This window comes from Salvelinus alpinus, chromosome 17, assembly GCF_045679555.1.
Source record: "Salvelinus alpinus chromosome 17, SLU_Salpinus.1, whole genome shotgun sequence".
Classification (NCBI taxonomy): domain Eukaryota; kingdom Metazoa; phylum Chordata; class Actinopteri; order Salmoniformes; family Salmonidae; genus Salvelinus; species Salvelinus alpinus.
In genome coordinates this window covers 8,723,174-8,748,136 of record NC_092102.1, presented here as the reverse complement: position 1 = coordinate 8,748,136, position 24,963 = coordinate 8,723,174, and the positions used below count along the sequence as shown (strand labels likewise).

Below are 24,963 nucleotides of genomic sequence, written 5' to 3'. Positions count from 1 at the left end.
ACCTGCTCTTTCCCATGGAAAACATTTATTTCAGTCCAAAAAATAGCTAATACACAGATAGTGGCAGCATGGTTATAGTAAGCAACAGTAACCCCTATCCATAAAGTTTGGTTAGACAACTAATTCTCAAATAGTTTGTTACCAAATAGCGGGGTGCTCTTTTATGACAAACTATACAAAACCCCTTTCTCTTCGGTTATGAACCTTTAACACCAAAACAACACAACATCGGCAAAAACAGAGCATTATTGCACAACAAATAGATTGAAATAAATAATTTTCATTTCCCCCCCCCCCACCGCCCTCAATGTATTCATAATTTCATTGGCTAATACATTCGTAGAAAGACCGCCTCCAATTTGTTTCATCCAATGGGAATCCTGTGGTGACAAGGGCGGTAGAGGTACACCCACCAACTTCATCTCCGTACGGACAGTGTCACCAGACCAGGGACACAAGTGTCACCACACATCTTTGCCTGACTGGGATGCAGCAACGGGCCGCAGGTTGGGGGGTTTGATCTTGAACACAAAGATGTGCAGGTGGGAGGCGATCTGGTTGCAGACGCTGACGCAGTAGCGCACCAGGTCAAAGATGGACAGGAACTGGAGAGAAACAAGACAGAGGATGGATGTCAAATAGTCAATTTAAGGCTCCCTATATACAAAACTGGTTGTGCTTTTTATTATATGGTCAATCATCTTTTGAATAAATTCCCCTTGAAAAGGTATTTAGTATTTTATTAGGATCCCATTAGCTGCTGCCAAGGCAGGCGCTACTCCTCCTGGGGTCCAAACAACAACAAAAAACTTCAAAAAAAACGAAATGGCACAAATCTAAGCTAGCCATCTACATTGTACTGCAAAATAAGTAAAAAGGGTGAATCCTAACTTTCATTTAAGTTTCAATTGGCCTGGAACGTGCACATGGATGAACCGATTGAGGTGTAGACTTACTAGTGCCACCCAGAGGACCAAGTACTCGTCTATGATGCTATTAAAATACTGGTCCAAGAAGAGCAGCCCTGGCCCCAGGTAAGCCAAGTCATGGAGAGACATCTCACTTTTGGTCATATGAGCCACCTGTAAAAAAGAATATATATATATATATATATATATATATATATATATATATATATATATATATATACAATGGGGCAGTGTTAAGTTAAATAAGGAAAAACAATAGAGTCCAAAAACATTGGACTCGAGTTGGGATTCAATGCAAGGCGCGTTATAGCGCAGCACACTTACAGACTTTTAAAAAAGTAATTTACTCAAGCCGACAGCTGTATACCAAAACAAGCCAGGCTGCCAATTTGCTGAATAAGGAATCCCAGATTTTAGCTTTAACCCTAAGTTAACACAACTAAAACAGGGCACATTAGGCCAGTGTTCCAACATCCACACCAACATACTATTTAGAATGAAGCAAAAGATTGGACATGTATTCCAAGTGGTATACTAGTGTGGATTTGGAAAGTAACCTGGCTCTTTCGGTGTTTAATGTTTCAGGCCATCTGCTTCCTCACCACTAGCTTGTTGGTGATCTTGGCCGACACAAACCCAAAGGCCAGGACGTAGAGACAGGGGTGCTTCTCAAACAGCTGGGACGCAGACTTCTTGTAGATCATAATAGCCAGAGTGATAACTGACCCAATGTGGAAGAACGGTGACAGGACACTCGTTCCCTGAGGAAGACGACGGGACATGGATGTCACAATCACTGTACCTAGCTGTATGTCACAATCACTGTACCTAGCTGTATGTCACAATCACTGTACCTAGCTGTATGTCACAATCACTGTACCTAGCTGTATGTCACAATCACTGTACCTAGCTGTATGTCACAATCACTGTACCTAGCTGTATGTCACAATCACTGTACCTAGCTGTATGTCACAATCACTGTACCTAGTCCTTCTCTAAAGTGATCAATAAACTGCAAGGTAAGGTTCTGCAGAGCAGTCAGTGGCTTGGCTGAAACAAATGGAAAAAGTCTAGGCATGATAGGCATCCACTGTCACCATTTTATGGAGGCAAAGAAATGAAGAATGGTATTTAAAGAGCGAATGCCACTAGAAAGCAACATCTTGTTTTGAAAATGCCCTATGCGGCATCGATATGAGTCAGACAAATGTATTCTAGTGTCAAAAATGACTACAAAAGTGTAAATAGAATCATTTTGATCAAAGTCAGTCATCCAAATTTTGTTGAATTGAGTATTTATTAGGATTCCCAAATACTCTTCCTGGGCTCCAAACAGGAAACAAAACAATTAAAATACATCATATAATATACACAGAAAGTACAAAACATTAGGAACACCTGCTCTTTCCATGACAGACTGACCAGCTGAATCCAGGTGAAAGCTATGATCCCTTATTGATGTCACCAGTTAAATCTACACCAATATCCTGTTATTATTTGAGATATTGAAGTATTCTGTGTTTGAGTTGACAAACAAACATCATATCCCATTTACAACAACCGAAAAGGCTTGTATCCCGGTTATAAGAAACACAGGTAAGATGCCTGGGATATGCTGATCTAAAATGGGATACTGTGGCATGTTCACCACTTATGCTGTTTACTGTTGTTTTTGCGGTCTACGCAGGCAGTTTCTCATATCATGGGTGTTGTGTTTTCATCCGAAAACATGGATACCATGTGTTTGATAACATTCCACTTATTCTGCTCCAGCCATTACAATGAGCCAGTCCTCCCCAATTAAGGTACCACCAACCTCCTGTAACTGTCACCCATATCATATTACTACCTGTTGAAGTAACCAATACAATGAGCAGCAGGACTGTAAACCTTCCTTCCTAGACTGTAACTAAGTCACCTTTTATCAGCCATACAATTCAACTGGATCCTCGTCAGCAAGGATGGATCACGTCTTACTTACCGCTATGGTGGATCCGTTCTTTCCTACACCTCCCGTGAATATGACCCGGAAGTAGTTGGTGCAGGAAAAGATGGCTCCTGCCACAGTGAGGATGGCTGGAATGATCTTAATCTGGATGTTCACCCCAGGGATCTGTGTGTGTTAGGGAGATTAGTAAGAGCCCTGTTCCAATACTTTCGAAATGCATCCTTCCTACCATCCTTTAAGTAAAGACAGATCAGAATTTGTTGGATTGGTGAAAGTAATAGGGCGGTAACCTGGCTTTCACCTATCCAATCACTTATTAGATTTGTGCTTACCTCCAGGAAAGAAGGAAAGGATGCATTTCTGAAGTATTCACACAATCATGAACCAGGACGTGAGTCTGAACACTTCAACCAACATGCCAGATCAATTGCATCAAACTACAATGCGTGTAAATATTAGCATTAGTGTCATTTTTTCAATTCGAAGCAGTAGAAACAGGCCATAATTTGCTGAATCAAATGGGTTAAATGCATTACCAAGAACTGCCAAAAAGCTGATCCTCCGATGGCAGCCAGCAAATACATGATTATAATGAAGAACTGCACTTCAGTCACATCAATGCTGAACGGGCAGAGAGACAGAGGAATCATGAGCAACCATTAGTGATTTCACATAGCACTCATGAAAAACAACATGCAGATAGCACCCCCTAGCAGGTCCTGCACAAACTGTACCCAATCCTCTTGGTTGTGAATGTGTGTGTGTGGAGTGTGAAGACCATTTCCCTTGAAAGGCTGAGAGGAACCTGATCTGTTAAAGTATTTTTAGTTTTTTTCTGTCTGACAACCTACTTAGCGCTTACTTACTCTGCTTACATCATATCAAATCATATTGTTAAATAAAATCAACCATACTCCAAGGACATTCATCCCTTGTCCTTGTGGTCGTTCCCGAAAGCCAATCGGATTAGCCGGTGTTGATATGTGAAGTTCCATCAAAATCTAAATCAGCTGCTAATGTCCTGGTGTCAACGTCAACACGGCTGCTGGTACAGAATGTACTGGGTGAACAAGCTGTCGTGACAGACCTATCATTGTTAAAAACGATCAGAATAAACATGTTTAGTTTGAGGCCGAAATATAGCCATTGATCTTAAAGCTTTGCACCAATGGTTGTGGTGGGCCCAAAATGTGTCGTAAATTATAACTGGCCCAAACATTTATGTGAATTCCATCATCTCTCCGCTTCCTAAAATGATTCCAGTGGTCAACAGAGATGAACGTAATCTAGGATAGCTCACATCTAATCAAATACCAAATTACAGTATCAAAGCGATGTGAGAACGAATGAAACAGGGTCTATAAGAAAGTTGTCCTATTGCATAGGGATTGTTGGTGTTGGCGATGAGGGCAGTCTGTGCAGGAAGTGGGGCCTGATTGCCTAATGGACACAAAGGTTATCTTCAACAGGGAAGTCACGCGGATTATGCTCTGGTTTTACCGTTAAGTTCCAGAACCCGGGCCCAAACGTGGCTGTGCACGTCTAACATAGCTACACGATCAGATACTCTGACATCAAATCTGCCCACCAGGGAAAAGACAAGGTAGCTCTGTGACATAGCTAGATAGACACTGGGCTTAAAACCTGGCTATGAAATACACATCTCCCATCTACATGTAGGCCTATGACAAAACAGCATGTGGTTACTAAATGTTCCCATGGTTGCATACATACTAGACAAATACTAAAGAGTGCAATTACATAGCCATTTTATTCAAACATTTCAGGACCCCGTGTTCATAAAGCGTCTCAGAGTACTGATATAGGATCAGTTGAGCCTTTTTGTTCAGAAAGAATAAGAAGGGGGACCTGATCCTAGATCAACACTGCGTCCCCCACTCACTCACATGCCAAAGCGCAGGGTGCCTGATACGTAGGTCTGCCAGTGGGCACAGTAGAACATGAACATGCCGGCGAAGCAGCAGAAGAACATCCAGTCGGGGTCAGTGCCAAGCTGGACGGCGATGCAGGTACCCAGGACCACAAACACTGAGGGAGGGGCAGAGGAGGAAGTCCGAGAGAGAAAATGAGTGAGTGAGAGAACGAGTGTCTGTTTGTGCTATCATGCCAACTCCTTCTCACTCATTGTAATGGCACAAGTTTGGCTTGACAATGACAGCGATCAATGGGGTTGGCAAGTGCACAAATATATCTGGGACCAGGCTAGGTATCATCCTTACTGTGCTTAATTGCGTGTGGAAAGGAACATGGGTAAGAAAAATGTATTTTACTGTGGGTCAAGTACCAGTGACATCAATGGATGCAGAGAGGGAAAGAGAGAGAGCGACAGAGAGAGAAACAAGTTCAATTACACAAGAAAAAAATTATATAATACTACTGAACAAAAATATATAAACGCAACATGTAAAGTGTTGGTCCCATGTTTCATGAGCTGGAATAAAATATCCCAGAAATTTTGCAGATGCACAAAAAGCCTATTCTCTACAATTTTGTACACACATTTGTTTACATCCCTGTTTGTGAGCATTTCTTCTTTGCCAAGATAAATCATACACCTGATAGGTGTGGCATATCAAGAAGCTGATTAAACAGCATGATCATTACACAGGTGCACCTTATGCTGGGGACAATAAAAGGCCACTGAAATGTGCAGTTGTGTCACACAATGCCACAGATGTCAGTCAAGTTGAGGGAGTGTGCAATTGGCATGCTGACTGCAGGAATGTCCACCAGAGCTTTAATGTTAATTTCTCTACCATAAGCTGCCTCCAACATCGTTTTAGAGAATTTCGTAGTACGTCCATCTGGCCTCACAGCAGTTTTCTGACGTCAATGTTGTGAACAGAGTGCCCCATGGTGGTAGTGGGGTTATGGTATGGGCAAACATAAGCTATGGACAATGAACACAATTGTATTTTATCATTGGCAATTTGAATGCACAGAGATACCGTGACGAGATCCTGAGGCCAACTGTGATGCTAATTTTTTTTTAAAGGTATCTGTGACCAACAGATGCATATCTGTATTCCCAGTCATGTGAAATCCATAGATTAGGGCCTAATTAATTTAATTTCAATTGACTGATTTCCTTATATGAACTGTAACTCTGGAGCTTCGACCTGAGGACGACAAGGTGAGTGGATTCGGGGTAAACTTTTAAAATTGAAATATTAAAGATATGACAGATCAGACGCCTTGTATATAAAGGAGTGAGATCTGTAGAAAGACAGAGTGGCTGTGGAATGTGTTGGGAGAGAGGGAGAGTGTCACGGGAGTGCGATAGGTGATACGAGAGGACATCTGTGGATTAGGCGAAGGAGGGGTTGAGATCAGGAGGTCACGTCAGATCCCCTGAAGGGAGAAATAATGGTTTATTATCCTGTTACCCTCTTCCTGTCGAACCATACGATGTAAGGATTGGAGAGAAGGAGGGGTGTCTAAAGTGGAGTATATATACTGTACACACTTGTGATGGTGAGAACACATTTTGCCTGAATTACAGCTGTAACGACCCTTTGGGAAGAATTCAACTTGTTTAAGCTTCTCTAGTGTCCATAAGTTATTTACTCTGACAAATGAGGACCTAACAGAGGTAGGGGGAGTAAGGTGGTGAAGGGCTTTGTAGGTTAGAAGGAGTATCTTGTAATCAATGCGTTGGAAGACAGGGAGACAGTGGAGTTCACGGATTACAAGGCTGATGTGCTGCACAGGACCCACAGTGTGGGTGAGAAGTCGGGCTGCAGAGTTTTGAACTATTTGTAGCTCATGGAGGGAGTTGATGCCGGAGAGTAGTGAGTTGCAATAGTTAAGACTGGAAGAGATGAATGCATGTATGAGGGTTTCAGCGGAGAGGACGGGAGAGATGGGACCTTAATTTGGCAATGTTGCGGAGGTGGAAGAATGAGGATTTGACAGTCTGTTTTATGTGGTGCTCAAAGGAGAGGGTGGATTCCAGAGTGATGCAGAGTTTGTGGGAAAGACAGTGGTGTCGTCAATGGTGAGGGTGCCAGCTTTGGTAAGGGTGGGTTTGGTGCCTATGAAAAGGAGTTCCGTTTTATCACTGAGCTTGAGGGAGTTTTGTTGTATCCATGATTTTATTGCAGAGCGGCAAGAATCAATAATATGGGTCAGAGGTGGGTTGAGGGATTTTGTGCCGAGGTAGATCTGTGTGTCATCAGCATAGCAGTGGAAGTCAAGGTTGAAGTGATGGAGGATCTGACCAAAGGGGAGGATGTAAATTATGAAGAGTAAGGGACCCAGCACAGAGCCTTGGGGGACACCCTGTGTAACCACAGCTGAGTCTGAGGTGTGGCCACTGACGGGAGATCTAGCGTGTAAGTGGGACAGCAATAGTAAGTAGTTCAGATCATTCAGACAGGAATGATTAATTAGCTTTAAGAAGACGGTACACAAGGATAGTGGTCATGGAGAAGGATGATTTGCACCCCAATTAGTATACTGGTCAATTGTTTGGTCGTTAGGCTGTTGGTCGACCGAGATTGTTTTAGTCGAGCAGGAACAAATTACACACACACACACACGGTCAAAAGTTTTAGAACACCTACTCATTCAAGAGTTTCTTTATTTTTACTCATTTCTACATTGCAGAATAATAGTGAAGACATCAAAACTATGAAATAACACATGGAATCATGTAGTAACCAAAAAGGTGTTAAACAAATCAAAATATATTTTATATTTGATATTCTTCAAATAGCCACCCTTTGCCTTGATTACAGCTTTGCACACTCTTGGCATTCTCTCAACCAGCTTCATGAGGTAGTCGCCTGGAATGCATTTCAATTAACAGGTCTGCCTTCTGAAAGTTCATTTGTATAATTTCTTTCCTTCTTAATGTGTTTGAGCCAATCAGTTGTGTTGTGACAAAGTAGAGGAGTATACAGAAGATAGCTCTGTTTGGTAAAAGACCAAGTCCATATTATGGCGAGAACATCTCAAATAAGCAATGAGAAATGACAGTCCATCATTACTTTAAGACATGAAGGTCAGTCAATACAGAACATTTCAAGGACTTTGACAGTTTCTTCAAGTGCAGTCGCAAAAACCATTAAGCGCTATGATGAAACTGGCTCTCATGAAGAAGACTGCCACAGGAATGGAAGACCCAGAGCTACATCTGCTGCAGAGGATAAGTTCATTAGTTACCAGCCTCAGAAATTGCAGCCCAAATAAATGCTAACAGACACATGCAGCCCAAATAAAAGTAACAGACACATCTCAACATCAACTGTTCAGAGGAGACTGCGTGAATCAGGCCTTCATGGTCGAATTGCTGCAAAGAAAGGGGTACTAAAGGACACCAATAAGAAGAAGATACTTGCTTGGGCCTAGAAACATGAGCAATAGACAGACCGGTGGAAATGTGTCCTTTGGTTTGGAGTCCAAATTGGAGATTTTTGGTTCTAACCGCCGTGTCTTTGTGAGATGCAGTGTGGATAATCTCTGCATGTTTATTTCCCACCGTAAAGCATGGAGGAGGAGGTGTTATGGGGTGGGGGTGCTTTGCTGGTGACACGGTCTGTGATTTATTTCAAATTCAAGGCACACTTAACCAGCATGGCTACCATAACATTCTGCAGTGATAGGCCATCCCATCTGGTTTGGGCTTTGTTACACTATCATTTGTTTTTCAAAAGGACAATGACCCAACACACCATCAGGCTGTGTAAGGGCTATTTTACCAAGAGGGAGAGTGATGGAGTGCTGCATCAGATGACCTGGCCTCCACAATCCCCGATCTCAACCAAATTGAGATGGCTGCTTTTGCGGTCTGACTTATCCCAAACCAACAAGTGCTCAGCATGTGGGAACTCCTTCAAGACTGTTGGAAAAGCATTCCAGGTGAAGCTGGTTGAGAGAATACCAAGAGCGTGCAAAGCTGTCAAGGCAAAGGGTGGCTATTTATAAAATATATTTTGCTTTGTTTAACACGTTTTTGGTTACTACATGATTCCATATGCGTCATTTCATAGTTTTGATGTCTTCACTATTATTCAACAATGTAGAAAATAGTAAAAATAAAGAAAAACCCTTGAATAAGTAGGTGTTCTAAAACTTTTGACCAGTAGTATGTAATGTAATATATAACACCTAATTATCTTAAATTTTTACTATTTTCCACACACACACTACCAGTAAAAAGTTTGGACACAAACTGTATAAACACAAACTCACTTCCTTGACAACAGCTCTGCATTGCTCCGCGAAGCGCAAGAAGTATGAATGTCCTGACTTCTGCTGAGGCCATATCAAGCTAAGGTAACTGAGCTAAACGACTACCGCCCCGTAGCACTCACTTCCGTCATCATGAAGTGCTTTGAGAGACTAGTCAAGGACCATATCACCTCCACCCTACCGGACACCCTAGACCCACTCCAATTTGCTTACCGACCCAATAGGTCCACAGACGACGCAATCGCAACCACACTGCACACTGCCCTAACCCATCTGGACAAGAGGAATACCCATGTGAGAATGCTGTTCATCGATTACAGCTCAGCATTTAACACCATAGTACCCTCCAAACTCGTCATCAATCTCGAGACCCTGGGTCTCGACCCCGCCCTGTGCAACTGGGTCCTGGACTTCCTGACGGGCCGCCCCCAGGTGGTGAGGGTAGGTAACAACATCTCCACCCCGCTGATCCTCAACACTGGGGCCCCACAAGGGTGCGTTCTGAGCCCTCTCCTGTACTCCCTGTTCACCCACGACTGCGTGGCCATGCACGCCTCCAACTCAATCATCAAGTTTGCGGATGACACTACAGTGGTAGGCTTGATTACCAACAACGACGAGACGGCCTACAGGGAGGAGGTGAGGGCCCTCGGAGTGTGGTGTCAGGAAAATAACCTCACACTCAACGTCAACAAAACAAAGGAGATGATTGTGGACTTCAGGAAACAGCAGAGGGAGCACCCCCCTATCCACATCGACGGGTCAGTAGTGGAGAAGGTGGAAAGTTTTAAGTTCCTCGGTGTACACATCACGGACAAACTGAATTGGTCCACCCACACAGACAGCGTTGTGAAGAAGGCGCAGCAGCGCCTCTTCAACCTCAGGAGGCTGAAGAAATTCGGCTTGTCACCAAAAGCACTCACAAACTTCTACAGATGCACAATCGAGAGCATCCTGTCGGGCTGTATCACCGCCTGGTACGGCAACTGCTCCGCCCACAACCGTAAGGCTCTCCAGAGGGTAGTGAGGTCTGCAGAACGCATCACCGGGGGCAAACTACCTGCCCTCCAGGACACCTACACCACCCGATGTCACAGGAAGGCCATAAAGATCATCAAGGACAACAACCACCCAAGCCACTGCCTGTTCACCCCGCTATCATCCAGAAGGCGAGGTCAGTACAGGTGCATCAAAGCAGGGACCGAGAGACTGAAAAACAGCTTCTATCTCAAGGCCATCAGACTGTTAAACAGCCACCACTAACATTTAGCGGCCGCTGCCAACATACTGACTCAACTCCAGCCACTTTAAAAATGGGAATTGATGGAAATTATGTAAAAATGTACCACTAGCCACTTTAAACAATGCCACTTAATATAATGTTTACATACCCTACATTACCCATCTCATATGTATATACTGTACTCTATATCATCTACTGAATCTTGCCATCTTTATGTAATACATGTACCACTAGCCACTTTAAACTATGCCACTTTATGTTTACATACCCTACAGTACTCATCTCATATGTATATACCGTACTCTATACCATCTACTGCATCTTGCCATGCCGTTCTGTACCACCACTCATTCATATATCTTTATGTACATATTCTTCATCCCTTTACACTTGTGTGTGTGTATAAGGTAGTAGTTGTGGAATTGTTAGGTTAGATTACTTGTTGGTTATTACTGCATTGTCGGAACTAGAAGCACAAGCATTTCGCTACACTCGCATTAACATCTGCTAACCATGTGTATGTGACTAATAAAATTTGATTTGATTTGATTTATCACCGTAAATGTTGCATGGACAACGCAGACGTCGGATTGACCATTCACCCAGATGCACAATGCTCTTCTCTCCAGAATGCGCTCTCTCCCACCAATTTGTGCACATTCATTGTTTCATAACTTCATTTTGTGAATTGTTTGCATTTGATTGTTAGTGTATATCAATTCCACATGACATTTCACCAGTAGTACATGTACCGTTAATTCCTATCATTTCTGATCTACAATGTTTTACTTTGGTTACGGTCATTTCTTTTAATGCATTCAATATTATTCCAGTCTTCTTGTTCTCATTGTCGAAGTGGACACATTGTTTGCAGAGTGCACAACCTATGCTACACTTTGAGAGAAAAAAGTTGTGGTTTATTTAATTCCATTTACGAGTTCTGTCAAATGTAGTCATTGTCTTTTGTTTTGAGCGCTCCTGTCAATGTTGAGTAAGGACGTTATAAAATGTGCCCATTTGGGGATCTGATAGTATTTCTGATTGGCTTAACGCACCACCACTAATGACCCGTGGAGCATCTCAAAGTAATGTTGCTTTCTTCAAGCAAACAAAGTCTGTTTTTACATCCATTGAGAATTCCAATAGTTCCTCAATGTATTTGAAAAATCTTTCCAGCTCTCTCCTATTCAATAACCACGCAGCGTGAAAGGGAAAAATGTCATGCTCGGATACAGTGGATACGTCATAAAATAGGCTTCTTATCAGTGCTTGACTTGGACTGAAATGGGTTCTGGTACTCATTTTGAGTGCTGGTACGGTTTATATTTAGGTGCAGGAGCTCCACAATACTTTTGAGCTAATATTCTATAAAGAGGAACGGGAGCTCAAGCAGGAGAACATTTGAGGTGCCGGTAGTCAGCTCCGGTGAGCTGCTGACCAAGTCAAGCACTGCTTCTTATCCCTTGCGCAAATAGCCTACAGCTGTGTCTGTCCTGAGCTCACTGGTGCAGGAAACTGAGGGCACAGATTATTTTATACAATGTTGCAAGTTCGCTAGCACAAGCTTTGGGCCAGATCCAAGTTGACACAATGTTTCAAGTTCAATGTAGACAGGCCATGTGTAGCCAATGTGATTTATAGGATTTTTTATTTTATTTTTTTTAAATCTGGATATTTTCTACCTGCAAGCTGCATTGTTTTTATTTGTTGGCTTAATGTAGACTATTTTTACATAGTTGGCAATAAGTTACTTTTTACGTTTGTATAATTTTCCTTTAGATTTGGAAATAATTTGTATTAACCACGACAATGACTTTGAGATATGAAGACATTATTATAAATTAAATGAAACTGTTTTCATGAAAATGTGCATATGAAAACTATAAAAGGGCATGCAGATTGGTAGAAATGGTAAGATAAATGGTCATTCCACATGAGAAAGGTTGCCGACTCCTCGTGTAGCCTATTAACAGCAACTTCAGGAGAGTAATGGCAGAATCTGTGAAAGCCAGCAGGAGAATAGTTGGGTTAGGTTCAATTTTTTGTCTTCTGGTTATCTAGATCTCTGGTGCTCTCGAGACATCAAACCGTAAGCTTAAAGCATCAAACAAGCTCATTGCACATAGTTGATTTTATTAAATCACATTAAATCTATGGAAAAATAGACATTTAAAAATTGAGCAACCGATTGGTCGAAAGACCAGACGACTTTCGGTCGAACAATATTTTTTTCCGGGGACAGCCCTAATGCAAATTATTCTGTTTAAGAACGTACAGTTGAAGTCGGAAGTTTACATACACCTTAGCCAAATACATTTCAACCCAGTTTTTCACAATTCCTGACATTTAATCCTAGTAACAATTCCCTGTCTTAGGTCAGTTAGGATCACCACTTTATTTTAAGAATGTGAAATGTCAGAATAATAGTAGAGAGAATTATTTATTTCAGCTTTTATTTATTTCGTCACGTTCCCAGTGGGTCAGAAGTTTACATACACTCAATTAGTATTTGGTAGCATTGCCTTGTTTAACTTGGGTCAAACATTTCAGGTAGCCTTCCACAAGCTTCCCAGAATAAGTTGGGTGAATTTTGGCCATTCCTCCTGACAGAGCTGGTGTAACTGAGTCAGGTTTATAGGCCTCCTTGCTCGCACACACTTTTTCAGTTCTGCCCACACATTTTTTATGGATTGAGGTCAGGGCTTTGCGATGGCCACTCCAATACCTTGACTTTGTTGTCCTTAAGACATTTTGCCACAACTTTGGAAGTATGCTTGAGGTCATTGTCCATCTGGAAGACCCATTTGCGACCAAGCTTTAACATCCTGACTGATGTCTTGAGATGTTGCTTCAATAAATCCACATAATTGTCCATCCTCATGATGTATCTATTTTGTGAAGTCCACCAGTCCCTCCCGCAACAAAGCACCCCCACAACATGATGCTGCCACCCCCGTGCTTCACGGTTGGGATGGTCTTCTTCGGCTTGTAAGCTTCCCCTTTTTCCTCCAAACATAAGGGTGGTCATTATGGCCAAACAGTTCTATTTTTGTTTCATCAGACCAGAGGACATTTCTCCAAAAAGTACGATCTCTGTCCCCATGTGCAGTTGCAAACCGTTGTCTGGATTTTTTATGGCGGTTTTGGAGCAGTGGCTTCTCCCTTGCAGAGCAGCCTTTCAGTTTATGTCGATATAGGACTCGTTTTACTGTGGATATAGATACTTTTGTACCCGTTTCCTCCAGCATCTTCACAAGGTCCTTTGCTGTTGTTCTGGGATTGATTTGCACTTTTCGCACGAAAGTACGTTCATCTCTAGGAGACAGAACGCGTCTCCTTCCTGAGCGGTATGATGGCTGCGTGGTCCCATGGTGTTTATACTTGCGTTGTTGTTTGTACAGTTTGTATTGTTTGTGCAGATGAACGTGGTACCTTCGGGCCTTTGGAAATTGCTCCCAAGGATGAACCAGACTTGTGGAGGTCTACATTTTTTTTTTTCTGAGGTCTTGGCTGATTTCTTTTGAATTTCCCATGATGTCAAGCAAAGAGGCACTGAGTTTGAAGGTAGGCCCTGAAATTCATCCACAGGTACACCTCCAATTGACTCAAATGATGTCAATTAGCCAATCAGAAGCTTCTAAAGCCATGACATCATTTTCTGGAATTTTACAAGCTGTTTAAAGGCACAGTCAACTTAGTGTATGTAAACTTCTGACCCACTGGAATTGTGATACAGTGAATTATAAGTGAAATCTGTCTGTAAACAATTGTTGTAAAAATTACTTGTGCCATGCACAAAGTAGATGTCCTAACCGACTTGCCAAAACTATAGTTTGTTAACAAGAAATTTGTGGAGTGGTTGAAAAACGAGTTTTAATGACTCCAACCTAAGTGTATGTAAACTTCCGACTTCAACTGTAAGTGTTTGTTGTTTATGTCTGCAAATGTGTTATGTCTACATCTCCGCCTTAGAGCGCGTGTTTGTAGGAGTCTGAGTCCATTTTGTCCTTTGTAGTCTGAGTGTGTTGTGTATGTTTGTTTGAGACTGTATAAACACGCTCCAGCACACACACACACACACCTGTCGAGAGGGAGTCACAACCATGGTCAAAGAGCTCTCCCAGCGGGGTGCTGTTATTGGTGCGCCGTGCCTGCTTCCCATCGATGGCGTCCAGTGATTGGTAGATGAAGAGGCCCACTGCACAAGACAGGTATGCCCACAGAGGTGCCTGAAAGGGAAAGGGCACAAACATTCAACATCATAAATGAGGCAGCTCTCAGTGGCATCAAAAACTGTCACAATAATATTATTAGTCTAGTGCTCATCGACATTCACAGAAAAGCACGGGTTCGGCCTTCATGAACGTAATTTCCATGTTTGAGTAATACGGTTACATTTGGCATTTAGCAGATGCTCTCATCCAGAGTGACTTACATTCAATGCACTCAACTAAGGTAGGGAAGACAACCACATTTATTGCAAGTAAAACACTTTCATTTAAAAAAAGGGAGCTATCAGCAAAATCAGTGCTAGTAAGAAAAGACTAGTATGTGGGGTTGCTATGGGTTCAACCAAGGTGCTCTTTGATGTCACTTAGTTGGCCTGTTTTCTTTAAAAAAGAGCACGGTTGGGTTGTTGGTGCTGGGTTATTGAGATACTGTATTACCCAGCGGGTCAGATCAAAAGACTGGAGGCGTAGTTTAGTAGCCACGTGGCTTTCAGATAGTTATTTTTAACCACTCACGAGAGTAAATGTCATTCCTGTTCTGTTGTATAGTTCTCACAAGTTAAGTTTGAACAATTTCATTTTTGTTCCTTCAAATTAGGCTTAGAGTAGTGTATGAGTTCTCAAAACGCCTATGCAAAGCCCATTGTTGGGATAGATAACACCATATTATACAACATAATAAAGCATCTTAATATTCTAGAAGAATGTGTCAAATGCAAAACATGCAGTATGTGGGTAATTCCACGGTAACATAATGACGCTGACACTCAGATTTTTCACTTTAAAAGTATATCAAACAAAAAACATTGATTGCTAAGTTAAAACAAACCATACAATCTATGCACAAATACAACTTTTAAGAATTTCCCATGTAAATTTGACAAAAACACATTTCAAACCAAAGAATGTAAACATGTAAAGTTTGGTAACAGAATGATGTTAAAATCTCCCTCCGTTTATGTGACCATGTTTTCCAAAATCTTAAATATCTACTCTGAATTATTATTCAAATTGTCTGCAGAAAGAATGGGGTGTCAGCTATGATATGACACCTTGAGTTTGAAAACTACAGCAAGTGAAGTGGATTAACCTCTGGCAACAGAGTCATGGTAACAGAATGACATCATGGTCCCTGATCTGTACTTTACAGAAATGCATAATTATGAATGCAATTCTCTTCATGGTGATGTATAATGAACAATAGATGCATTTTATATGGCGCTTTTCATACAGAATCTCAAAGTTGCTTTAAAACAAAAAAATGTAGGGAGCTGCTCCCTCCGTCCACTCAGACTGACCATCAGATGCAGGCCATCGGTCCAGTAAAAAAGAAAATATATATATTATGCTCACTCAGCTGTGCCTCACAACAATTTACACTACATGACCAAAGGCATGTGAACACCTGCTCATCGAGCATCTCATTCCAAAATCATGCGGGACCAACTCTATATTAATGCCCCTTTGCTGCCATAACAGCCTCCATTCCGCTGGCAAGGCTTTCCACAAGATGTTGGAACATTGCTGCGGGGACATCAGCCACAAGAGCATTAGTGAGGTCGGGCACTGATGTTGGGCGATTAGGCCTGGTTCGCAGTCGGCGTTCCAATTAATCCCAAAGGTGTTCGATGGGGTTGAGGTCAGGGCTCTGTGCAGGCCAGTCAAGTTCTTCCACAACGATCTCGACAAACCATTTCTTTATGGACCTCGCTTTGTGCATGGGGTCATTGTCATACTGAAACAGATAAGAGCTTTCCCCAAACTGTTGCCACAAAGTAAGAAGCACAGAATCATCTAGAATGTCATTGTATGCTGTAGCGTTACAATTTCCCTTCACTGGAACTAAGGGGCCTAGCTCGAACCATGAAAAACATCCCCACACCATTATTCCTCCTCCACCAAACTTTACAGTTGGCACTAAGCATTGGGGTACGTAGAGTTCCCCTGGCATCCGCCAAACCCAGATTTGTCTGCCGGACTGCCAGATGGTGAAGCGTGATTCATCACTCCAGAGATAGCGTTTCAGAATTCACCGATTAGTTTTCCATGCGGACCAATTTAAGGCAAAGAAACCGTAAATGACTTGGTAATAGGAAATAAAAATATATTTAGGATTGACCAGTGTAGATATTTTCAAATATACGTAATATTGATTTGAAATCTTTTGGACATCAAAGCAATCTTTAGGGAATCCTATTTGAGTCAGAAAAGGATATTCATACGAAAGGTAAGCTATACATACAGTTGAAGTCAGAAGTTTACATACACCTTAGTCAAATACATTTAAACTCAGTTTTTCACAATTCCTGACATTTAATCCTAGTAACAATTCCCTGTCTTAGGTCAGTTAGGATCACCACTTTATTTTAAGAATGTGAAATGTCAGAATAATAGTAGAGATAATTATTTATTTCAGCTTTTATTTATTTCATCACATTCCCATTGGGTCAGAAGTTTACATACACTCAATTAGTATTTGGTAGCATTGCCATTAAATTGTTTAACTTGGGTCAAATGTTTTGGGTAGCCTTCCACAAGCTTTCCACAATAAGTTGGGTGAATTTTGGCCCATTCCTCCTGACAAAGCTGGTGTAACTGAGTCAGGTTTGTAGGCCTCCTTGCTCGCACACGCTTTTTCAGTCTGCCCACACATTTTCTATAGGATTGAGGTCAGGGCTTTGTGATGGCCACTCCAATACCTTGACTTTGTTGTCCTTAAGCCATTATGCCACAACATGCTTGGGGTCATTGTCCATCTGGAAGACCCATTTGCGACCAAGCTTTAACTTCCTCACTGATGTCTTGAGATGTTGCTTCAATATATCCACATAATTTTCCGTCATCATGATGCCATATATTATGTGAAGTGCACCAGTCCCTCCTGCAGCAAAGCACCCCCACAACATGTTGCTGCCAACCCCCGTGCTTCACGGTTGGGATGGTGTTTCTTTGGCTTGCACGCCTCCCTCTTTTTCCTCCAATTATAACAATGGTCATTATGGCCAAACAGTTCTATTTTTGTTTCATCAAACTTTGTCCCCATGAGCAGTTGCAAACCGTAGTCTGGCGTTTTTATGGTGGTTTTGGAGCAGTGGCTTCTTCCTTGCTGAGCGGCCTTTCAGGTTATGTCGATATAGGACTCGTTTTACTGTGGATATAGATAATTTTGTACCCGTTTCCTCCAGCATCTTCACATGGTCCTTTGCTGTTGTTCTGGGATTGATTTGCACTTTTCGCACCAAAGTACGTTCATCTCTAGGAGACAGAACGTGTCTCCTTCCTGGTGTTTATACTTGCGTACAATTGTTTGTACAGATGAACGTGGTACCTCCAGACTTGTGGAGGTCTACACATTTTTTTCTGAGGTCTTGGCTGATTTCTTTTGATTTTCACATGATGTCAAGCAAAGAGGCACTGAGTTTGAAGGTAGGCCTTGAAATACATCCACAGGTACACCTCCAATTGACTCAGATGATGTCAATTAGCCTATCAGAAGCTTCTAAAGCCATGACATCATTTTCTGGAATTTTCCAAGCTGTTTAAAGACAGTCAACTTAGTGTATGTAAACTTCTGACCCACTGGAATTGTGAGACAGTGAATTATGAGTGAAATAATCTGTCTGTAAAATTTACATGCCAAAACTATAGCTTGTTAATAACAGCACCTCTTCAACTCCAAGAGGCTGAAGAAATTTGTCTTGTCACCTAAAATACACAAACTTTTAGAGACTGAAAAACAGCTTCTATCTCAAGGCCATCAGACTGTTAAACAGCCATCACTAACTCAGAGAGGCTGCTGTCAACATACTCAAATCTCTGGCCACTTTAATAAATTGACTTATTAAAAGGTATCACAAGTCACCTTAAATAACGCCACTTTAATAATGTTTACATATCCTACATTACTCATCTCATATGTATATACTGTTCTATACCATCTATTGCATCTTGCCTATGCCGCACGGCCATCACTCATCCATATATTTATATGTACATATTCTTATTCATCCCTTACATTTGTGTGCATAAGGAAGTTGTTGTGAATTTGTTAGATTACTTGTTAGATGTTACTGCATTGTCAGAACTAGAAGCACAAGCATTTCGCTACACTCGCAATAAAATGTAATCTGCTAACCATGTGTATGTGACTGTCACGTTCCTGACCTATTTCTGTTAGTTTGTTGTATGTGTTAGTTGGTCAGGACGTGAGTTTGGGTGGGCATTCTATGTTGTCTGTTTCTATGTTGGTTTAAGGGTTGCCTGGTATGGCTCTCAATTAGAGGCAGGTGTTTGGCGTTCCTCTAATTGAGAGTCATATTTAGGTAGGTTGTTTCACAGTGTTCGTTGTGGGTGGTTGTCTCCTGTGTCAGTGTTTGTCGCACCATACGGGACTGTTCGGTTTGTGTTGTACATCGTCATTTTTATGTGTAGGCTATTTTCCCTGTTCGTGCGTTCTCGTGTTTAATGTAAGTTCGTCGTTCAGGTCTGTCTACTCCGTTTGTTGTTTTGTTAGTTTATAGTGAAGTTCGTGTTTTCGTCTTGTCTTTAATAAATATTATGTGTTCACAACCCGCTGCGCCTTGGTTCCCTCAATACTCCTCCTTTTCGGTTGAAGAGGAGGAGGACCACCGTTACAGTGACCAATTAAATTTGATAGTTGCGCGATTGTGTTCAGATTGATAGATAGGATAGCCTGAACATGGGAAAGTTAATATGGTGTGTCTAGCTTTAACGTTTCAAGAGTTAGTTTATGCAAATGTATGCAAATTGTTAGTTTATAAAGATTTTTTAAAGACTTTGAAATTAAGATAGCCTGAATGTTTTAAAGTTAGTCTTGTAGCTTAATTGGCCAAGGAACAGGATTCTTCTCAGTATTCCTATGGTTCTCATTCAAACCCATGTTCATTTATTCATATTTAAAATGGTTGTAGTTCAAAAAGTATACACAGCATCAAAAATCCTTTGACAAGCAAACTAAATTGGGGCAGTCTAAACGTTTCAACGTTGATTTGGAGTTGATAGCTTGGTGACAGAGGAGATTGGTAAAACCACACAATTCAACCAATCTCCTGTGTCACCATTTTTAAGCTATCAAATCCTAAACCAACGTCGAAACGTTCAGACTGCCCCAACTTAGATTGGTAAAACAACCAAATTCAACCAAAGTTGGGGCAGTATGGGCATTTGAAAAGTTAGTTTCGTTTAAATAACTTAAATCATTTAAGCTGTAGAGCAGGCGGAATAAATATAATAATAAAACTAGAAAAGTACATTTCCTTTAGGAAATGTGGTACGCTTGCTTGCTTGTGAAATATCAATTGATAAGATGGGATAGTCTGAACATGTGAAAGTTGGTTTGGCAAACTCGAGCTTGAACAGTTCAAGAGTTACTGTTGGTGATTTATGCAAAAATGTATGCCAATTTAAAAAATATATATATTCCATAAAGGTTTTAGAGTATTTTAAGTTAGGCTCGGCTGAACGTTTTAAAGTTGATCTTGTAGCTTAATTGACCAAGGAGCAGGACCATTTATACTGAACAAAGATATTTTAAAAACACAACATGCAACAATTTCAACAATTTCAAAGACATCCGACAATTTATATAAATAAATGAGGCCTTAATCTACGGATTTAACATGATTGGGCAGGGATGCAGCCATGGGTGGGCTTGTGGTGGCATAGACCCACCCACTTTGGAGCCAGACCACCCACAGGGGAGCCAGGCCCAGCCAATCAGAATGAGTTTTTCCACACAAAAGAGCTTTATTACAGAAATAGTCCTCAGTTTCATCAGCTGTCTGGGTGGCTGATCTCAGGTGATCCCGCAGGTGAAAAGGCCGGATGTGGAGGTCCTGGGCTTGTGTGGTTACACATGGTCTGTGGTTGTGAAGCCGGTTGGACGTACTGCCAAATTCTCTATAATGCCGTTGGAAGCGGCTTATGGTACAGACATTTACATTACATTTTCTGGTAACAGCTCTGGTGGACATTACTGCAGTCAGAATGCCAATTGCACACTCCCTAAAAACTTGAGACATCTTTGGCATTGTGTTGTGTGACAAAACTGCACATTTTAGAGCGGCCTTTTATTGTCCTCAGCACAAGGTGCACCTGTGTAATGATCATTCTGTTTAATCAGCTTCATGATATGCCACACTTGTCAGGTGGATGGATTATCTTGGCAAAGGAGAAATTATCACTAACAGGAATGTATACAAATTTGTACTCAAAATTTGAGAGAAATAAGCTTTTTGTGTATGGAACATTTCTGGGATCTTTTATTTCAGCTCATGAAACATGGGACCAACACTTTAGATGTTGAGTTTATAGTTTTGTTCAGTATAGCATTGCAACGACTGTATTCCTATTCTTCTCATTCAAACCCATGTTAGACCTGACTGCAGTTCGGCATCGTAACCGATTTCAGTGGGCAAATATTCACCTTCCATGGCCACTGGCACATTGGAGAAGTGTTCTCTTCACGGATGATTCCCGGTTTCAACTGTACCGGGCAGATGGCGTGTATGGCATCGTGCAGGCGAGCGGTTTGCTGATGTCAACTTTGTGAACAAAGTGCCCTGTGGTGGTGGGGTTATGGTATGGGCAGGCATAAGATACGGACAACGAACACAATTGCATTTTAACGATGGCAATTTGAATGCATAGAGATTCCATGACCAGATCCTGAGGCCCATTGTTGTGCCATTCATCCGCTGCCATCACCTCATGTTTCAGCATGATAATGCACAGCCCCATGACGCATATTCCTGGAAATTGAAATGTCCCAGTTCTTCCATGGCCTGCATGCTCAGACATGTCACCCATCGACGTGTACAACAGTGTGTTCCAGTTTCCGCCATTATCCAGCAACTTCGCACAGCCATTGAAGAGGAGTGGAACAGAATTCCACAGGCCACAATCAACAGCCTGATAAACTCTATGCTAAGGAGATGTCGTGCTGCATGAGGCAAATGGTGGTCACACCAGATACTGACTGGTTTTCAGATCCACGCCCCTACCTATATATTTTTGGGGGTATCTGTATTCCCAGTCATGTTAAATCCATAGATTAGGGCCTAATGAATTTATTTAAAAAATTGACTGACTTCCTTATATGAACTTTGAAATTGTTCCATTTATGTTTTGTTTGGTATAGCTAGTGACAAATTTTACGAGCTAGTGTCCAATCCTTGCCTCGTTTCCTCAAATTCTTCTGAAATCGCATTGGAGTAGAGGATCTAAGGTCCCTCCCTTTGACCTCCGCCTCTAATGAGCTTTGAGAGAAATTGAGGAAACTAGGATGGAGTAAGGGAGGATTTGACAGCTAGTAACATTTTCAGACACAGCCAAGGGAGTGACATTTAAGTTACGGTTTGTGACATTCTGGTGTTTTACCGCAACAGTGTTCATCAAAGACTGTTACTGTAAACTGGTTTAGAATATGGTTCTCACATACAGACCATGTGTATAGTATTAGGCTATGTAGCATACTTATCTAGAAAAAACTGCAGTAAACATTGGAAAAACAATCATATCTAGACTTTGGCTCCAAATGGGTAGGCTATATCTGACAATCAATACTTTTCAATCAAGGAATTCTGAAGGCCCTTGTCTTTTCTCAATGTCCTGTCAGTAATGTACATTAGTCGTACAGCTGTGACAACAAACATTGACCTACTATTCCATGGTTATTACTTAGTAGCAATAACTGTTCAATAATTAATATGTGGGTGCTCAGTGGGAGGGAGGGTCACGTGATAGACAGTGTGTGAAAGGGCCCCAACGTTAAATTCTCCCCCGTGGCCTAGAATTCCCAGCGGTGCCCCTGCACCTACCTGTTCAGTGGCAGTGGGGCAGTAGTACACCAAAACCAATGTGGTGAGGATGTTTGTGGCCAAGCCCACGATAGTGATGAGGTTGGGGGCTATCCATGCCGGCACACGCGCCACTAGCCACTCCCAGTAGTGCTGCATGAAGGGCTCCAGAAGGGAATGGCCTGCACTGCTATACCTGTGCTCCTCCAACTTCTTCAGCTGGTGGCGCGACAGCGGCGGAGCCGGCAGCTGGATCAGCTTACTCAGGACACAGGAGTTCCCTCCACCACTGCATGTTGTGGTTGGGCCTGCAGTGGTGGTTGGCCTGTAGGATGGGTCCATTCTCTGGTCCTGAGGGATCCATGTCGTTGTCCCCCCTGCCCCCTGGGCTTCCTTCGCCGCCCGGGTCCGTGGAGCTCTTTGACCAGCGTTGTTACTCATGGAGGAAGCCGAAACCACACTTCATGTGGCGCCCACTATGCCTACGACTGCCTCCACCCTGGTACTATTCAGGGAATCCACAGTGGGGTAACAACCGTTTTCCTGGGCTTGGCCCTTATGAGGAGAGAGAGTTATTTTTTACTTGACAGTATGTTTTGGTGAGCACAATTTGACTATGGAAACATGCTGGGCACAAGCTGCAGAGGGAGGGCTGGTAAAAAATAAACTCCTAAACCATACATGCATATCACAAGTTTCCTGATAGATTGTGCTGATATTACAAACAGCAGTCAGTGAGACAGAGTAAATAAATGCAAGGCTTGCATTATAGCTAAAGCATTGAATTAGCATTGAAGGGTATATACTTAGGGCAGACATTTTTAAGTCTTCCTATAGTGAATAGTAACCAAATCATGTCTACAAAAAAAGCCATTCAAAAGCAATGTTAAATAGCTAGGAAGTTCATGTCATGTTGCCCTATGCAATAATAGTAGTTAGCAACAAAATCAACTGGTCAGGTAGCTAGCTAGCTTGCTGGCTATCAATATATGTAGCTAACTAAACATAATAGATTGTCAACACCATACAATCATGATCATGAAAAGCTGAGACATGTTGAAAGCAGGCGTCCTTCGGAAATCTCTTACCTTTATGCTTGATTCTATGCTGAAACGATGGCCTCTATCGTGGTCTGCCTGAGAGCTAGTGTGCTAATTTAACTATGCGGCAACCTCGGACTCTTTTGTCAGTTTATATGTAACTAACAAGTGTATGGACTAGCCGCAGGAGTCTAATTCCCGCACAAATGAGTCTAGTTCCCAACGAGCTATGAGTTGTTTTTGTGGTTATAGCGGAGAGGTATTTAAGAAAAGCAGAGCGATATTTGACAGGGAATAGGGATATCCCACTTCCGTCGCACAATAGGCCTTTCACTTGAAAACGTTTCACTAAGGGGAGTGGGGGGAATCTTAGCTACGGGTGCATCAAAAGCCTTATCCGGTCAAAATAAATATATATAAAATAATATATATATCAACGTCAATAACCAGGTTTACAATCGAATTTTGTATGCGAGTAAAGTACATGTCGAATGTTTTATGCGAGTAAAATACGTCAGATAAAAAATGTCATGCCATATTGGAATAGATCATGCTAAACGAGGTTGGAATGTTCTTATATAAATTCAACAGAAGAGAATAATTTGTTAAAATCACCCTAGATGTATTAGAATTGCATTGGAGCATACTTATTTCACTGTACAGCCTTATGGATTGTGGATCAATGGCCTGGGATGTCAGTGACACATAGAGAACATCAGTATCGTAGCTCTGATTTTTATTTAACTAGGCAAGTCAGTTAAAAGTTAAATTCGTATTCAGGGTAACTGCCTTGTTCAGGGGCTGAACGACAGATTTAACCTTGTCAGCTCGGGGATTTGATTTGATCTTGCAACTTTACAGTTACAAATCCAACGCTCGTGAATGTTTTGGAGCCAGCTAACTCTTGAGGGCGTTGGGAAAAATATATTGGGTTCTGAGTAGGCTGATACCCCATTTCATTGTTCCCCAATCGTTATGTAAGGCTGTACAGTGCAATATGACTGTCAATACGCACAATAGGTTGACTGGGGAGATGATATCCCACAGTCAAAGTCCCACAATAAGAGCTACGACGCAAAAATTTCCGTAAACTCTTCACAGTTCTCTGTGTGCCACCAAGTAGACTGATACCCCATTTCATTGCTTCACATTCCAACCTTGTTTAACATTATCTAGTCTAAATGTGGCATGATTCCACCGATTGTAACCTTCTGCATCACTTTCAAAGAGGTACTTTTATTTTGAAGGCAAACCGCAAATACCACCATTGTGTCTAATCCTTATTGTGGCTACCTTCACAACACATAACCCGGTCCGATAGAGCGTCACTAACCAGATTAAGCTAGCTGGCTGTTTATAACGTTAGCATTGGGCAACAGGGTTATGTAGCTGGCTAGCTATTTATTTTCACGAACTGAAGTTCAATTTCAATAGGCGAACAACAAGTGGCTACCTAGCTAATACTTACTCACAAGGATTCCTAAATCATTGCTAAGAATAATGAAAATGACTGCAGTTTCTACTGGTCATTGTTTTCAGGT

The 24,963-nt window shown here is 41.8% G+C and overlaps 1 protein-coding gene across 1 annotated transcript; it reads right to left on the bottom strand.

Annotated features, from left to right (window-relative positions):
* Positions 1-289: 289 nt before the first annotated feature.
* On the bottom strand, positions 290-23,782 carry LOC139542067 (choline/ethanolaminephosphotransferase 1-like). Its single transcript, XM_071347071.1, has 9 exons — positions 23,471-23,782; positions 22,404-22,937; positions 14,418-14,565; positions 4,785-4,926; positions 3,414-3,498; positions 2,911-3,042; positions 1,532-1,690; positions 957-1,082; positions 290-605 (listed from the first exon to the last, which is right to left on the bottom strand). Exons 2-9 carry the CDS (start codon positions 22,821-22,823, stop codon positions 462-464), a joined length of 1,356 nt encoding a protein of 451 aa, XP_071203172.1. The 5' UTR covers positions 22,824-22,937; positions 23,471-23,782; the 3' UTR covers positions 290-461.
* Positions 23,783-24,963: the final 1,181 nt, after the last annotated feature.

Coding starts and splice junctions, on each gene's coding strand:
- LOC139542067 (XM_071347071.1), bottom strand. CDS start 22,823: ATGAGTAACAACGCTGGTCAAAGAGCTCCACGGACCCGGGCGGCGAAG. Junction 1,691..2,910: donor AGAACGGATCCACCATAGCG/GTAAGTAAGACG, acceptor CGTCTTCCTCAG/GGAACGAGTGTCCTGTCACC. Junction 606..956: donor TGGTCCTCTGGGTGGCACTA/GTAAGTCTACAC, acceptor GTTTCTCTCCAG/TTCCTGTCCATCTTTGACCT.